Here is a 17692-nt window from a genome sequence, read left to right on the forward strand (position 1 = left end):
TTTCACTCCCAAAGGAGGAGGCTGGGCTGGTCAGGCAGCCACCCTTGAGCTTATGCCAGGGAGGCAGCACTCAGGTGCCCCCTCAACTCGGCTGGGGAGGAAAATCTGCCTAACCCGAGAGGGCCGTGGAGTGCTGGGCCACGAGCACAAGGCACTCCCAGCCTCGCCGCAGTTTCCCGGGAAAGCGGCCCCCTCTGGCAGCCGCCCCTTCCCGGGAAAGAGCGGCTGCTGGGGGCCGTGGCCCTGGCACGGGGATGCCGGTTGCTCCCTCCCACGGCTTCCCCTTTTCTCAGAAAGCCTGGAAACCAAAGGTGAAAGAAGTGGGTGGAAACTCTGCGCTGCCGTCCAGGAAGAGAAGTGAGTAAGTCGGCTGCAATATTTAACAGCGCCTCCGGCCCCTTCGCCCGCAGAGCCGCCTCGACGGGAGCCGGACGGGAGTCGGGTGAGTGCCGGGGTCAGGGGAGGGTCTGAGCGGGGGGACCGCTGTGGCTGCAACGAGGGGATCTCTCGTCTGCTGCTGTCCCCAAGGAGCCGCAGTGCTGTGCCGTGGGCTGTGCCGGTGCCGGGACGCGCTGACGTCTCTCGGGGGATGGCAGCGGGACAGGGGGTGTCAGACACCGTGCGCGGGCACGGGCATCTCACTGCGACCCGCGGCTCTTTGGTAACCTGCAAAACCGGGCTCGTGCTGAGAACACACTTGAAACGGCGGGGGGCATGTTCCTACAAACTTGCTGGGAAGACAAAGTGAAACTCCCTGTAATAATGCTCCAGCCACCATGTCAGCGCGGTGCCGGTGGCTGTGCAGCACCCACAGCACTCCGCTGCCTGGGCCTAAGCACGTCCTAGCTAATCAGCAACCCCCGGGATAATTAGCTGGAAATGCCGAAAGGAGGGCGCTGCTGCTTTTTTTAAGACATAAAGCAATAAACCATTAAGCACTGGAGCTGCCTGGGAGTCACGTCCGCCCTGGAGCAGTCCTTGTGCTTTGTCTCCCCCAGGAGCGAGGGAGAGGGCAGCGCTCCAGCCTGTGCCGGGTGCCCACAGGAGGGAAGGAGTGGGGAGCAAAAGCCAGAAGGAGCCAATGCCTCTGGCAGCTCAGGGCTGAACTGCTGTGGCACAGCTCTCCAGTAGCAGGGTTGGCCATGAGTGAGCTTCTACTTCTCTGTGTCCTCCCACTGCCTCCAGCAGGGCTTGCCATGGGGAAATCTGCTCATGTGGCCATTTCTGCTGTGCTCCACAGAGAAAGCCCCACAGCAGGGTCCTCCTGGGCATCCTGATTATCTGCGGTGTCTCTTGACTCACCATCATTTTAGGCTGAGGTTAGGAGCCTTGAGGATCTCTCAACCTTTCAGCCAAGGGCTCCTGCTCCAGGGTCAGGGGAAGCAGGTTGCATTGGGGCTATGAAACCCCCACCTGCAAAAGTGGCAGCTGCCCTGATGCAATTCCCTTCGGGGCTGAGCTGGGGCAATGGTCACCCCAGTGCAGCGCTGCAGACTGACCCTGACCCAGCCTCCAGAATACACAGGGTCAGACCAGGGCAAGGCACCTTCATACTAGCAAAATACCCATCACCAAGGTGGTTCCCACATCTTCATTCATCCCTGCCCTCCCAGGTATTACCTGGCAGCCCACTCCAGTGCAGACCTGCTAGAGGCAAGGGATAATCCCAAATACACAGGGCCAAATCCAGCCCTGGCCCTGCCTGGGCAAAGGAACACAGGACAAAGCTGTGTCAGGAAAACCAAGGAGTAAAGGCAGAGTACCTGGGGTGCTGTGGATACAATGGGGACATTGCTTGCAGGAGTAGTCAGGAATTAAATCAGAATTGAAGCTAGTCTGAGTTTGCATTTGATTAGTTTCTTTCCCAGCTCATCCCCCATGGGCTTTCCATTGCACTTGGATCAAACTGTTTTTGGTGCATTTTGGCAGTGGGGTGCCTCAGTCCCAGCACCCACAGGTAGGATGCTAAAAGTATCATGCTGGAGCTGTCCCTGCCCCACCTTGGGGAGGATGGAGCATAGGGAATGGGGGGAGTTCATGCCAGATGGCTGCTGGGCTGTCCCACTCAGCCTAGCACCCATATCAGCTCCCTGGGCCATGGAGCAAGGGAAGGAGGACCATCAGGGAAGGCTTGTTGGTGTTGACCCCCATCCTGCTCACCCTGCCTGTCTGCTTGAAGCCCTTCCCCTTTCTTTGCAAATCAGACCATGGGGGAAGATGAGGAGGAAAGCTTTTCCTTGGCCTGCACCTTTCAGTTTCTGAAAACAGTGGCAGCAGAGGAATGAAGGCAGATGGATGGCACTTTGAACAGCAGATGTCCGTCAATAATGTGAGGTAAAATGCCTCAGAGGAGAGTTTTAAGACTTAAAAAATGAAATACAAAGGCTTTCTGTGCACTCAAATAGGCAGGGACTGCAGGGTAACCACCCCATGGGCATGAGATGGACAACAAGCAGCCCCAAAACATCCCAACCCTACCAACCATTTCAAGCCAGCAGGTGCTTCCATGTGGCTTCAGTGTCTCTGGCAGGCTGCCTTCCTGCTCACTCAGTTGCACAAGTGGCTGCCTGCAGAGCAGGAGGAGGAGGAGGGAGATCAGAGTTTCAGGAGCTCAGAGCTATTGAAAATTCTGTGCCACGTCACAGTGGTCTGAAAACCAGTATAGGGCACAGCTGGGTCCCTGAGCTGCCTCTCTGACCCCTGATCACCTGCTGCAGGGTGAGGACCCTGGTGTTATCTCTGCTTTACCCCATCTCCCTCCACTGCTGCCCCTCTAGGCAGCCCCTGCAGTACTGCTGCACATGTACATGCCCCTGTCATACACCAGAGCTGGCACTTTTGGCCAGGGATTCCTCAGCTTTTGCAACAGGGTTTGGCTCCTTTGCTACGTGCATCAGGGTGGTGAATTCATGCTGCCCCAACTGAACTGCAATTCCCAGCGGAGGGATTAAAATAGAGCCCTGGGCCAGCAGTTGAGCAATCGCGGAGTTCACTGCTCGTGCACAGTTGCTCAGTGCTTCCCTCACTGAAATCTTTGCCCGTGCTCCAAAGCGGTGTGTGTCATTTCCCGTCTCTTATGCTGACCCGAGGCAGCCCTTCTGCACTGCTGGCATACAGGCAAAGGGCTGGAATCCTCTCCTGGTGCTTATTCCTGCCTGAGCCACTGTCATCACAACTGTGCCAAACTATTGCTGAGCCAAGGAAAAGCTTTTCAGCCATTAGGTTGGTCCCCAGGTTTGAAAGTGAACATCTGCTGAGGGGTGAGGCTGCCCAAAGCTGCTGGCAGCATCAGCATCTCTGTGGGTTCTCAGGGGGGTGGATCCCCATGTGTCCCTCAAGTTTGCCCCTCCATGCGTGTGAGCTTTGCAACTCAAACCAGAGGGTGGGGCAGTAGGCAGCAAAGAGCAGGTGTAGAGTTGTGGGATGCACCAGCAAGGCCCAGGTTAACCCAGATGGAGACCAATCCCTCCCTGAATCTACTTTCTGAGCTGTCTGGAAAAGGCCTTTCACTCTTCATTTTTACAAAAAGTTACCATGTGTTCTTTCCCACTTCCAAATAGGCAGAAAGCCCCTGCACTTCATGGTGTACCCAGGGTAGCACCTGCTGCACAAATCATTCTCCTCAGCTGGCACCTCTCGGTTCAAGGGGTTCCTGTGGGCATTGGTTTCAGTATGAATGGAGCAGAGGGTCAGTGCCTGGGAGTGCTGGGCTGCTCTTGCAGGACTGAGCATCCCCATGGCACAACTTGCCCCTTTTCAGACACACACACTGAGGAAGAGCAGCTTAGACCAAGGGACGTGTGATACCTGCACACAGAGCAAGTACATAGGGGGGCTCTCAGCACACCTGCCAATACCAACCCCATGTTGCAGGAATGGCGTTTCTCTTACAGCTCTAGCAGGTTTGCAGAGCTCAGGGCTGACCTGAAGCTTTGCAGTGACTCTAAACAACAGGATATGTTGAAGCAGTGGGAAAAAATGAGCCAGCCAATTTGAGTAAAAGAAACTTCCAAAGAAATCTGTCTGTGCTGCTTCTGGGGTGAGAGGTGCCAGAGTCTTCTCCTTGTGGCAGCTCCCAGTTGCAAAAATCTGTATCAGCTCAGTGCCTGCCCTGTGTCAAAGCTATGACAAGATCTTTTCTATTTTTTCCCCCCTTGCAGATGGAGACACAGCTGGCTGGAGCCAGGGGAAGCTGACTCGCACTGGCTGCTTGGCTCTGAGAACTGAATTCCATAGGCATTAAAGCCTTCAAAATGCCCTATGGATTCAGTTCTGCAGCTGGGCAGCAACTGAGCCTCAAACCTCCAGGAGGAGAAGGCAACTGTGAGCTCTTCCTACAAGGAATATGTAAATCTTTACTCCTGCACAGAGACCAGATTAGGGACAGAGGCAAGTCATGGCCACCATAAAAATGTCTACTATCAGAGAGCTACTAAAGGTTTGTGGCACATCTTCCCCCAAGGGAAACAAAAGCCCAACTATAGAATGTTTTCTTCCCTCGGGAAGTGAAGTAGTACTTGAGAAAATAAATACATTGCTACCTCTTGATGTACTACATGGAATTGTGAGCCTCTACTAAAAATACACGTTGTCAGAAGAACAGTCTGGGCGTGCCCAGCAATCTCCTGTTCAAAGTCCAAGCAGCAAAACAAAACAAAACTTCAGAGAAGATAAACAGGTCAGGATGGGTAAAGTCAAGGGCTATACCCTGTCTCCCTGTGGGCCCTGGAGATGACCCCAGTAGAGACATATTTAGAGACAGTATTTGTGTAGGCAGCAGGCTCTGTTTTCATTCATCCATCATATACCTCTGGGAGAGCCTGGCTGTGCCCTTTGAGTTTTGGGTACATTTTCCACTATAACACAGTGTCATGCCACCAGGAACCTAACAGCTGAAGGAATGGCTTGAGTTATAGGATGAGTTATTGTGCAAGTCCTTGTAATTTATGTGGCATTTCAACATCACTGTACAGCAAACCCTATGCTCCTTCTCACCTTGCCCAGAAGAGCTGGTTTGCACCTCCTCCAGAATCTCAACTAGAGCAGCCCCTACCCATGGCAGGCAGCATCTGGTTCTGACAGCTCGACTGTGCCCCACAACAGCTCCAGGGGATGGGGAAGAAACTCCTTCCCACACCCCACTGAGAGGTACACCACTGCACAGGGACCCAGTGCATGAACTTTGGGTTTTCTGCCCAAAGGAGCTGCTGCTGCTGGAAGGACGGGGAGTGCACCACCAATGCAAGACCAGTGCAGGCATTTAACTGCACATCCCTAAAACTGGGCAGGACAGCCTGCTCAGCCAAGGAAGAGATTAAAAAAAAAACCTCAACCAACCAACCAACCCAGCAGGAACTGCTGCTTTTTTCCTATACTAGGATACTATACTAACCAAAAGCATAACTGATTTGCCAGCAGCTATTAATGGAGGCCTTTTCTAGCCCATTCAGCAAGTCCCACTGCCATTGTTTGCAACACAGCCAAAGAGCATCAGTTTGGTCCAAGGTTTCTACAGCAGTTTTTCTGGTCAGCCCTCTTGCAGCTTTGTCTGGCAGCAGAGTTAACACATTTCCAAGCAGCTAAATGGGGAAGGGGAAATGCAGACAGTTGCAGACATATTCTGGCAACTAGTTAAAATCTGTTGCACTAAGAAGAAAAAAAAAATAAAGAAAATACACTTGCTTTCACTTTATAGCAATTCAAAACAACCAAGGGCCTCCAAGTTTACCCTCAAAGTCTCCTTTGCTATGCAGGTGGGTAACATCCCATTCCCTCCCATGTGGGAGGGCAGGGGAGACTAGGAGACTACAGGGGGACAGAGAAGGTCCCATATTTCTCCTGTATGCATATAAAGTTCCTGCTGGTCCCTAGAGAAGCTGACAGAAAACAAACTAGGACAAGGCAGGGTACTGCCAAGTGCAGCAAGCCACTGTGGCTGGGCATGAACCACAGCCATCCCTAACTTCACAAGCAGGTGACAGATCTGATTGCAAGTTGTTCACAAAAGAGGCTGATATTAGGTAGTTAAGAATCAGAAATACAAGCATTTGCATTTGGGTTTTTTTTTAATTGTTTATAGTCATTTAAAAGGTACAGAAATTTGCAAGTAAGTCAGACCCAGTCCCTCCAGGCTTCCAGGACAGCTCTTCCAGTACAACCACCAAGCTATGGAAGTGCTGTGGTTCAACAACTCCTGTAACCTCATTGGAGAGCCAGAACCTCCAACCAGAGCCAAGTCAGACCCAGAGCAGGGCCTCAACAGCAGTTTCAATAAGAACATGTGGCCAGGGGTACTGAGCACCACATTATCAAGTGTAAGAGGGTGGGGACACCAGAGTGTAGAGAAGTGAGGCATACAGGCCTCCTGTGGTGATAAAGCACAATGATATGGTCATAAACAGCAGTGACAAGACATGCAGACAATTGCTCTTTAGAGTGTTTGAGAACCCCCATGTCCACTGGGACCTGCACAACCCTCATCCTGAAGGAAATTCAGCTTTTATCTCTCCAGGAAGAGAACCAGCTTACAGGCCCTTCCCCTGGACACAGTAGGAAGAGACATCTTCTCTGATCAAGGGCTGCAGTTTGGAGATCCCCCACCAGGCTGTGACCAGTCAACCAAACCAGTGGAAATCAAATGTTCATTTCAAAACTGGGACCAATGAGCTGATCCAACAGTCAAGTATCATGTGGTTTCTTCACAGGATGATCATTGTGCATCAAAAAGGGGAAATCCACCCATTGTGGAGAATAGGGAGCAATTAGAAATCAACAGGAATGGTGGCATCCATTGCTTGTGTTACTTGCCAGCCACACCAAAAACAGCTGCCAGCTGGCTCCCAAGAGGGTACTGGAGATCAGTCCATTGGGTATCTAACTACCTCAACGTCTCAGTTTCTTTTTCTTCTTACGGTTCCGGTCCTCACTGCTGTCGTCTGCCTCACTGGCACTGGGGGTCACACCCCGCTGGATGACCTTTTTCTCTACTGCATATTCCTGGTCTTCTGTCTTGGGGTCTCCCTTGACCAAGAACTCTCCTTTCCGATAGGATATGGAAACATTAGTCCGGGGGTAGGTGCCATAAACCCTCCGGAGATCATCCTTCACAAACTCTGGGAGGTCTTTCCTTGGCCCAAACACCTTTCCAAGCTTCCCCCACTGAAGCTCCCCTCTCATTGTGAAGCCTTCTGGCCACGTGTCTCGATACTGATCTGACCTCTGGCAGGCAGCATAGGGATGGTAGTTTGCATAGGGATTGTAGAGAGGGATAGGGACCATGGGAGGGAACTGCCAGGTGTGGTATGGATGGATATAGGGATTGGAGGCACTATAGAGATGGTGATACTCCACATGACCTCCCACATAGTTGGGGTAGCTGTTCCGGTCCACCACAAAGGTGAGGGGGCGACTGTAGAAGTTGTGCATGTGGATGGGAGGGAACATCACAGAGTTGGACATGTCTTCTGCTCTCCCACGCCGCAGCGGTGGGTAGGTGTAGGCAGAAGGTAGGATCATGGCTGGGTAATATTCCCGCGGCACAAAGCTGGACTGGTACATTGCACAGGAGCCTGGGGTTTTACACAGGAGACTTCTCTGGAGCAGTTGCTGAGCCTCAAAAGCTGTGAGGACAAAAGGAGAAGAGAAATAACTTACATTGACTATGTACATTTCAGGCTGAATGAGGAGATACACTTTGCACTGTAAGCATGCCAACTAACTAATACAAAGAGCTCCCCACAGCTTATAGTGGCAGTAGCCTATCAAGAACAAGTGAGCCACATTGCCAGTGACTACCTGTTAGCTGTTCTTCCAGACATCATTTAACTCGCATATCGCAGAGTTGCAAAGATGAGAACAAACTAACAAAGACCACTGAAGGCAGAAGAGTCAACCTCATCTCCTCATGACTTGTGTCTGCAGTGCTGGGAAGCAGCAAGACACTGCAAGAAGCTGAAGGCCCTTGAGCAGGCATGAAAATGGGGAAGCCAGGCACAAGGGAAAGAAACAAAGCAAGCTGGCAAAGAAAGGAAAGAGCCCAACCCTGCTGCAGTCATGTCAACTGTTGTCCTGCCCAGACAAGGAAATCTTAAACAAATAAGATCTTCAACTGTCCTTGACTCCCTCCCCATCCTCCCAAAGCCCTGCTTTTACTCAGATAAGCAAACTGGAATTGCACCTACTGTTTATTTCTAGAGCAAAATACAGGCACATCTACATTTCCTCTGACAAGTTCTCATGTACAGGTTTCTCTTTCTGGTCTCACTAATTGCCATTCACATTTAAGTGTGCATTTACCTTGAGCAACTCTGACCTACAGCTGAATTTGCTCCTAGTCTGCCCTTGCCAGATATCCAAGCACCCTCCAGAGCACAAAGCAATGTCCTCCCATGACTTATTATCCTCTCCCCTAGGCAGGAAAGGAAGCTGTACATAGCACAGTGTTGCTTTTTATTTTAAAAAAAGTCTGCTATCAGAGACAGGAAAAGACCATGCACAGAACTAAAGGCAGTAAACTGGATATTTGTTTTCTCATGGATTCAGATCCTGTGGGCTCTTCTTGCTTCAGCCTTAACTAGAGTTGCCTCTCCCACAGATGTTGACCAAGAAAGAGAGATTGAAGTTTAGATGTCCCCTAAGAGCTGCCTGACACAAGCAGTGCTGAGTACTGCAAAATGGAGGTTTTTCTTTTTAACCAGCACAAGTTCTTCCCATTCCTAGAGGTTCATAATGTACACTATCTGGCTCAAACCTATTTTGCCATGGGATCAGAGCTAGAAGCCTTCACCCCATACAGGGAACAGCACTGGAGTATTCAGTCAAGACCAGGCAGCACTCTTAAACAAGACTTGCAGCCTTGGAGGCAAAGCCCATCACAACCATCACCCCCTCAGATAGGAGGAAATGAAACTAAGTTCACAACCTAACCTTGCCTAACTTGCTCAGACCCACCACAAAAATGTAAAATGGTGTTGAATGTCAATGGAAGCATGAGGTGGGCATGTGAAATAAATGGTCTCATCTTGAAAGCTAGTCTCAGCATCTCTTTAAATAGCTCATCCATGCATCCCTATTGAGATCCACACTTCTGTGAACTACCTGTATTTTAGAGCAAGTGGTCTGCACAGAGATTGTGCAGCTATTGCATCTATCATTTGAAATAAAGCAAGCCAAGTTTATACCCCTTCTGCTGGGGCAGTGTATTGCACCATGCCAGTTAAGGACAACCCTGGAGAAGCTGTTCACATTTAGTTGATTACCAGCTCTTGCTCAAAAGCTTCTGTAGCATCTTGCATTTTGGTTGTCAGCATTGTTGCTCCCAGGTCTTCCTGGCAGCTGCAAGGAGGACTGACAGGCCATCTAAATCACTGGGGGTTTATCAAAAGGCAGCCTGAGCACAGCTACCAATTGCTTTGATTTTACACCAGATGAAGATAAGGGGAACAAGCTGGTGGCTCAGCCAGGCAGGATGACCCACAAGAGGAAGCAAACTGAAGAGATAAGAAGGGGGAACAAGATGAGGATTAAGTGGGGCTAGAAGCACTTCAGGACAGCATTGTCACATGCCCCGCCACATAAGTAAATACATTTCCCTGGAAGCAGATCACTCAGGAGGAATGTGCTGACATCCTACATAAGACTTCACAGCCCCAGAGGAAGTTTGCAAACCTGTCAGAGCAAGCCTTGACCGGGTGGCCTCTGCCAGGCTCCTCTGCACAGCTGCCTGGTGCTGCCCTGTCCCTGCCTGACAAGAAGAGCTCTCCGCATGCCCCAGCCCAGAGCTCTCAGACTACCCAGACACAGCCTTACCTGCACAGGGCACTGAGCACCAGCTCCTGGCTTGTAGGGCCCAGCACTGCTCTGAATGCTCAGGTATGTTGCAACAAGGTTTTGGTGTGCAGGAGGCCTCTGCAGAGCTGCACCCTGGTGCTCCCAGGGGCTGACAATGCAGTTTACCCCACCATTACCCAACTGCCTGTTCATACTGACCTTCAGGCTGAGCTACAGCATGTCAAATCCATGTGTATAGGAGAAGAGGGCTTTGAGAACACCAGTACTGGCTTGCCCAATCCTGTCCCACACTTACCAGGAAGTAAAAGCAGACACTGCTTCAGGGAAAATGGGGTTTGCCCAGAAGGTGATCATTTGTGAGGCCATCTGATGGCTGGAAGGCATCAAAAGCCAGATACTTAAGAAAACCAAATACCAACATCAAGTGGTGCCACTTGAGGAAGGAGTCCAATCCCCAGTTTCTTCTCCCCCTCGTTTTCTCAAGGAGACCTTATAGCACCTTTCAGTACCTAAAGGGGGTCTCCAAGAAGGATGGAAAGGGAATTTTCACAAGGCCAAGAAGTGATAGGAGAAGGGGGAATGGTTTCAAGCTGATGCAGAGCAAATTCAAATCTAATACTAAAAATTAAAATTCTTTACTGTGAGAGTGGTGAGGCACTGGAGCAGGTTGCCCAGAGAAACTGTGGATGCCCTATCCCTGGAAGCATTCCTGGTGAGGCATGATAGGGTTCTGAGGACACAGGTCTAGAAAAAGGTGCCTGTTCCCATGGCAGAGAAGTTGGAACTGTATGATCTTTAGGTCCCTTCCAGCTCAAACCATACTATGATCCACCTGTTCCTGCCAGCAGCCAGAGGCCAGCCTGGACTTAGAAGTAAATATCTGACAGCCTCCAACTCTTCAGGAGCAACTACAGGACCAGAAAGAGAGAAGGGAACCTAGCTGATCTGTCTCTTCAGACTACCATCCTCCATTGTTCCACTTTCAAGCTGTTATACCTTGAGGGGAGGAGGGAAAAAAAATAAAAATCACCATATCTGTTGCTCAGCACTTGAATGTCCTGAGCAGGAACAGGCAAAGAAGTCCTTAAAGCCTGTGCTGAACTCTGCTGAGTGCTTGCCTGCTCCTGAGAGCCACTGACATCAATCAATACATGCCAGGTATTGGTGGCAGAGATGGAAAGCCTGGATGGGCAGACAATGCCTGAGAGCCAAGTCTCCCCAAGCCAGGGCACTGAGAGCAGTGGTTGCAGCAGGGAGCAACAAGGGACCAACGCAGGGAGAAAGGCCACAGCAAGAGACAAGGCAGCCTCTCCTTTTAAGCTTTTCCAGCAATTTTGATCTTGCTGGAAAAGGGTTCAAATCCCACTTGGCTGGAGCTGAATGAAGCACCACATAGGCACAATAAAAAGGAGAGAAAACTCCAAAGATGGTCACAGAAAACTAACAGGATCATAATTTCTGCTTAGTGAGAACATGATACTGCAGACTATTCCCAGGCTTGCCAGAGCTAACTCCAGCAATTCCCTTACCCACTGCCCCAATCACCTGGCAGCACTTTTCCCTCCTCAAACATCTTGGTGCAGGTCAGGGGGACTGACACCACAGCTCCCAAAAAAGGCCTGCCAACCAAAGTGTGCTTCACACCAGCTGCCCCACACAGTTGCTATGGAGCAACCAAGCAATGTTTGCAATACAAAAGTAGAGACGACATTTGATAAGAGAAGGTTTTGTTTCAGCTCTCTCAGTTACTACAAGTGATAAATCCACCACTAGTTAAACCAGAAATCCCCAAGTCTGGTAGAACTTTCCTAGTATTTAAAGCAGCACAAATTACCTGCTAAAAATACAGAACATCATGGGTTTTATTGAACATCTCAGGGCAGCAGAGCTTTACTATCACCTAGGCTAGCTTTGAATTTGGTGAGATTTCTTTTTAGGTATTTGTAGAACACAAGAGACCACTGTGAGCTACAGAAAACAGAGCAAAGTGTAAATATTCAATTCCATGCCAGACTAGACATTTTGTAGGAGAGAGATTAAAGTGAACATGACTGTATCATGGGCAGTAGCAACACACAGGTGTGCCACAATACCCAACATGTGAAACTTCATACAAGTATCTCACATGTCTGGAGAGACTGGTTTCATCAAGTCTTCTGTCCATCTAAAGCAGGGTTCCCAGGCCAGGCTGGCAGTTTGGGGTGGGTTTAGATACTTCCTCAGGGTACATGCTGCAAGCCAACATAACTGTAGAGACACTGGGTCCATGGGAGAGGACCATGGCCATCAAATTTACTGTAACTCTCAGCCAAGGCTATTCTTCCCCCATTCCATAGCCTTGTGATCAGCTCACAAATGAAGATACCATTAAGTTCCCATTTTCTTTCCTCTGTTCCATCACTCAAGATTTCAGACTATTCTTTCTAGCTTTTTTCCTGACCTCTTCCTCTCCCCACCCCACAAAAAACCACAGATCTCCTGCCATTGCTCTGTAACAACTCCCAAGTGTACAGGGATGAATACTGCAAAAGCACCAATTTCCCCCCGCCAAAAAGATGAAGAATAGGTTATTTCCAGTTAGTCTCCCCATTTTGAGCAGAGTCTGCAAAATTGTTCCCACCTGACAAAGCTTTGGCTTTTTTAAAAAAACAAAAAAAACCAAAAATAAAATCAAACAAAAAACCCCCAAACCTATAAGGACTGCTTAAAGTGAGACATTAAAACTGATTGTTTTTATTCAGCCAAGGTTTGTTTTCCATCACTCTGGTGTCAGTCCCATGCACTTATCCAGCATCCTGGTAGCTGGAGATAGTGTGTGGGAGAAGATCATGACAAAGCAGTTTCACATTTTACCTTGTCACTTTTATCCTTTTATTGCCAACTTAAGGTCAAGCTTAGTTTGAAGTCTTTTCAGTAAAATTCATCCAGGAGAAGACTCCCAAGTGTTGTGGAGATGGGAGAATGGTACAAAAAGCCACACAACACAATAACTTTGATCCTCCATCACCAGTACTGATGCTCAGGATGCAGGCACTTGGCTGCCTTCCTAAATAGGATGCCCAGTAGCAACACAGGAATTCAAGAAAAATGCAATAGCTCCTTAAAAGCTGGGCCTTCTCACGCCTCAGTTTTTATCTAGAGGATCAGATTCCCATGCTAGTGCTGCTTAATAATGGAAAAACTTGAATTTTGAACACAAACCCATTTACCCCCAAACATAAAATAGCACCACATTTTGCTACACTCACCAAGAGAAAACCAACCCATACTGCCCCAGCAAAGCACCCCAAGAAGTGTTAAATACTACACAAAAGTTACTGCATCATGCCTAGTTCAAGGTACCAGCAGACAGTAGTGACTTACAACAATACAAATCAATGCTGTAGAAAACAGGTCTCCCCACATCACTAACCCAGTCTGAAGAACTCCCCCAGCAATGCTGGGCCTCTGACCTGGTTTCCCCTCACCCCACAGGAGGGCCCTTTCCATCAGAAATTGCTTCACTGCCCAAATTCTTACAGCAGCCCAAGCCAACTGGAAAGATACCACAAGCACAGCTGATACAAGAGCTCCATGAACAATCCCTTCAGCTCAGCCAAAGGGGAGAATTTAACTTCTGAAGCCAGCAGACACCAGTCTCACCCTGCTGTTACTAGTGCACCACAAAGAAAAGAGCTCCAGCTGGCACTGGTAACTGTGGAAATAGCAGCTATTGCATATTACAGTCAGTCACCCCTTATAGAGGCCCTTTGAAGAGGGAGCAGATCCGTTTCAGTTATTCAAAGCAACATTCCCAGAAAGCACTGAAGTCTAGTGGGTCTGGCACTTGTTCCTGAGGTCTGCACAAAGCCCGGACTCTATGAAATCAAAACACCAGGAAAAGGTGAAGTCATTGCAGAGCAAGTCTTTACTTGACAGTAGCTATCCAGAAACCACCCCCCTGCATAACTCTGCTCAAATAGCAGCCAAAACGCAACTCACTGGTGACAGAGGTTTGGAGCAGCCACTCCTGCTCTGACTGCAGCTGCTGGATAACACAGCTGTGCCACCAAGAATAAAACATGAGTGTTACCATAGGATGGCTGCATCAGCAGGCAAGGCTCTAGAAAACATCCCTGCCTGCTACCAAGGTGATCCTGACACTGTCACCTATTCAGCCTCTCCCTGGGTATGTGTCTGCTGTGCCAGAGCACACATTATAGATATACTCCACAGTTTCTCTTTCTGATACATTCTCCTTTTGGCTTAACCTAACTTTGTTATTAAAGCTTCTACCACCACTATTCTCATCTTCCCACTAACCACTGCAGGTTACCCTTTGCATCAGATGCCTTCCTCCACCTGAAGTTCAAACCTGCATCCCATGTCTCAGTACCCTATGTTTTTTCTCATTTAAACCCTTTCCCAGACACAGCTCTCTATCTAGACACTGCTCTTTTTTCTTTAGTTGAGCATATTTTAATAGGTATTTCATAGCATTCAGTCCTAAGGATCCCCTCCATGTTAAAACACAGTCTGCACAGACCTGCTCCTCCTGTCACTCAAGAGTTCATCTGATAGCCATCATCTCCATCCACACATGCTCTTCTTCAAAGAAAAGATCTCAGTATCAGTTAGCTCACGCTTCCAAATTAGGAGGTCCTGGTTGAGCCCCCATCTGTGACTTCTGCCCAGCTATTCCTCTTCACATGACAGTGTTGAGAGAACAGACTCAGGGCACTAATTTGTATCAAGCACACCAATAAATCAACTAAGCAACCTCATCAATGCACCAGTAGCATCTCATGGCTATTTAGATCACTTTGCACACAGCCGTGAAGCTACTAATCAAGCCTTAAAAAGCACACATGATGCTGTTGAGTCACCCTTTCCTCCCACACCACTTAGCACCAGGATATACATCTATCCCACTTTGCTCTGCCCTCCCACAACAATTCTTTCCAACATAGACCTGATGTAGAGTCCAGCAGGTTGTTCAAGGAGCATCACTTCAGCGTTCCTGTGGGCTTGGGTCCTCAGGCTTCACTATCATCCACAGATACCTGCAGTCCTTCAGTCAGCTAATCTCACTTTTGTCTCATTTTATGTATTATTCTCTTATTTCAGGATCCACTTTTTCTGGCACATTTATGCTTCCCTTACTCCAGTCTCCTCCCAAACAGCCAATCCACCCAGATTATTTCTTCCTCAGTTTTGCTACATCTATTATTAAGCCTGACAAGTCCGATATCGTTACCTTGGCAATCTCAGCCTTACATAGTATTGCTGATATGGTGCAGGTGGCCTTGAAAGGTTTTACTCTGCAAGAGCTGCTTCAGACACTCCATAATTATCTGGTTCCTCCTGGTTATAGATTGTTTACTTTATACACACCAAGACAAATCATTCAATCCAGCCTTAATTCCCACACCCAGCTCCAGTTACCTACCAGCACTTTCTTATCTTACGCACAGACAGTTTGCATAGCAGAGCAACTTGTTTTGTACTTCCACAGCATTCTGCTCTCTCAGCTACTTGATTACAAGTCTTTGTCCTTGAAGAGCTCTTAGGAGAGTCTCCTGATATCCTGCAAAGGAGTTAACTGGTCACACAGCCTGGTTCTCCAGAGGGAGTTTGTGTCCACAGTGGGTTTCCTCTGTTGACAAGCACCAGTGTCACAGAAAACTGTTTGCATTTTAACTCTTCGTTCTTTAAATACAATTAGATCCCATTCCCACAAATCCTGCATCAAGGATAGATCTGCAGGAGTATAGAAGGCATAATCTTACACACTTGCACTAAGTCTTCCCAGGTGATGAACACTCGAAACAGCAGGGCAGGAAACATTATCTAATCTTTGGGGTTGTATTACACACGACTTACCCCTCTAGCATGTAAGGGAGTTTTCTGTTACAACAGCAACACACACTGCATTTCTAGTGTAAGTTCAAACAGCTGAGCTAGAATTACCCATAGGAATACCACTCTTACTGTATCCCCAAGGCAGACAACTGCAGCATCTGCTGATCTTTAACTTTACTATAACTTAAAAAAACACAAAAACAACTACCTTCTGTTATGGTCTTTAGACAATGCAGAACATAGCTCACAAATAACATTATTGATTTTTTAAAATGGGACTCAAAAGAAAATCTTATGTTTCCAGGAATACAATCACTCAAAGGCCTTTCTGTATATTTTTTTCTAAATTAAAGTGCTTAAAGCCTCTCATCACACAACAATGCCTATTTACATTAGTATCTTTCACAAGCAGGAAGTGCTAGGAATGTTACAGAGTAGAGCACTAGCCTGAATCAATACCACAGCCAAATTATGCTACTATAGGTAGACTTGCACCCACATAATCAAACAGTAGATGTGAAAGGGATGCCACCTCCAAAGAGATTTGTGTTTTTAAAAAGTCAGACAAAATACCCGACACCTCAGTTGTACACTGCTCTACTATTGCAAACATTTAAGGTAGCATATAAATGCAGCAACATCACAAAACAGCCCAGTCTATAAGTGCAGAACTCAGACACATTTGCTAGACATACATGTACTCACATTTAGAGAAAAGATAACGAAGAGGATGCCTTCACTTAACCAAGAAACAGTAGAATGCACAACCTGATCATAAGAAAGCAGGTTACTTTCTACAGGCTCTTTTTCACTGAAGTGCCTTAAGGACATACAGAGAGTACAGAGATGCCTTAAGATACCACATTACACCTTATGGAAGTTTTTCCTGTGGTAACCAGGGCCACAAAACTTGCCTGAACTTGCCCTTATACCTAAAGGCAGCAACAGGAAACTCATTCCTTCAGCAATTACTTTACATGCTCAGACAGGGAACAAGGATACAGAACAGAGACAAAGAAGCAGCTAAGACCAGTACATAAAGCCAGCATAGAAAAACCTCAAAAGCACTTACCAAAACTTCTGGTTCTTTCTCAAGTTAGCAAGACTTAAAGAACTGTAACCTTTAAAGCAAGAGACTAACATAGAAAAGAGCCCCCCTACTGAGAACTATAGACATAAACCCTCTTATTTTCCCTTAGTTTTACTTCCCCCAAGCTTTTTATTCACATGTAGCTCTACCTAAGCTGGTATTTGTAGTAACAGCTCATCCAGTTTGTAATCAAGTAAGAAGCCATATCAGTGGCTCCCATCAGCACTACCTTATTGTAAGCACCTGCATTGTGCTGGACTTTTACAGACAGAAATCTCCACAGGAGTTTTAAATGGGTGACTCCATCTGCGAGATCAGCTCATCATCACTCAGCACAGCAGGAGCAGCAGTGCAGCTCCTTTGGGATGCTTAGTGATTCTGTGATCTTAGAGGTCTTTTCCAAACTAAATGATTCTTTGATTAGTGCCTTATACCTTGCTCTTCTGTTCGTGATCTCAATAGCTGAAGCTAAATACCTACAAATCACTCTTTAATTACAAACCATGTTGATTACAATTAGTTGTCTGGCTTCTGGGAATTTATAAAAATTACCTGCCTCAAATTTTTGTGGTAAAATTTCCCCTGGTGAAATTTGAGAATGGAAGCAACTGTTGCTGTGAGAGAGGAAAGGTGATGCACATGCTGAATATAGGAATTGCTTCTTTGGAAGAAAAGGCCACAGAGAGATCTTAAATTATAATAGACAAGGATAGTCCCTATTTTCTGAAATACACAGGATGAATAGAAATTAATCACGGGAGAGAAATGTAAGTAGCTGATTACTAAGACCAGAGACATATTTTCTGGATTACTGCCCCACCTACCCAAGCAGCCATGTATATATTTTTGTTTCTGCAAGATGTCATTCTGCATCTTGGCACATCTTTGGAAAAGAGGAGGCTCAAGGGGAACCATACTGTTCTTTACAAACCCTGACAGAGGGTTGTGATGAGGCAGAGGCTGGTCTCTTCT

At 47.7% G+C, this 17692-nt stretch overlaps 1 protein-coding gene and 1 long non-coding RNA gene across 7 annotated transcripts; one reads left to right on the plus strand and one right to left on the minus strand.

Moving 5' to 3' along the window:
- The first annotated feature begins 174 nt into the window (after window positions 1-174).
- On the plus strand, window positions 175-4557 carry LOC107207162. The gene is made up of 2 exons (XR_001522634.3): window positions 175-442; window positions 4161-4557. It is a non-coding gene; the product is annotated as an uncharacterized LOC107207162 (long non-coding RNA).
- Window positions 4558-6046: 1489 nt separating this feature from the next.
- On the minus strand, window positions 6047-17104 carry C6H10orf95 (chromosome 6 C10orf95 homolog). 6 transcript variants are annotated; one of them, XR_004498165.1, is made up of 3 exons: window positions 16703-17104; window positions 15218-15355; window positions 12500-13646 (listed from the first exon to the last, which is right to left on the minus strand). XR_004498165.1 is itself a non-coding variant. In XM_033515771.1 (2 exons), the coding sequence occupies exon 2, from the start codon at window positions 7555-7557 to the stop codon at window positions 6883-6885; it is 675 nt and encodes a 224-aa protein (XP_033371662.1). In that variant the 5' UTR covers window positions 7558-7619; window positions 16703-16880; the 3' UTR covers window positions 6047-6882. The 6 variants fall into 6 exon arrangements, 5 of the variants coding, with proteins under 5 accessions (XP_033371662.1, XP_015489406.1, XP_018862675.1 ...); XM_033515771.1 differs by lacking the exons at window positions 12500-13646; window positions 15218-15355 and adding an exon at window positions 6047-7619 and having other exon boundaries at window positions 16703-16880; XM_015633920.3 differs by lacking the exons at window positions 12500-13646; window positions 15218-15355; window positions 16703-17104 and adding exons at window positions 6047-7619; window positions 16336-16476.
- Between the last annotated feature and the right edge of the window lie 588 nt (window positions 17105-17692).

The sequence above is a fragment of the Parus major genome, chromosome 6 (assembly GCF_001522545.3).
Source record: "Parus major isolate Abel chromosome 6, Parus_major1.1, whole genome shotgun sequence".
NCBI lineage: Eukaryota > Metazoa > Chordata > Aves > Passeriformes > Paridae > Parus > Parus major.

Excerpts from the sequence above, each read along its gene's own strand:
- C6H10orf95 (XM_033515771.1), bottom strand. The coding sequence starts at position 7,557 with ATGTACCAGTCCAGCTTTGTGCCGCGGGAATATTACCCAGCCATGATC.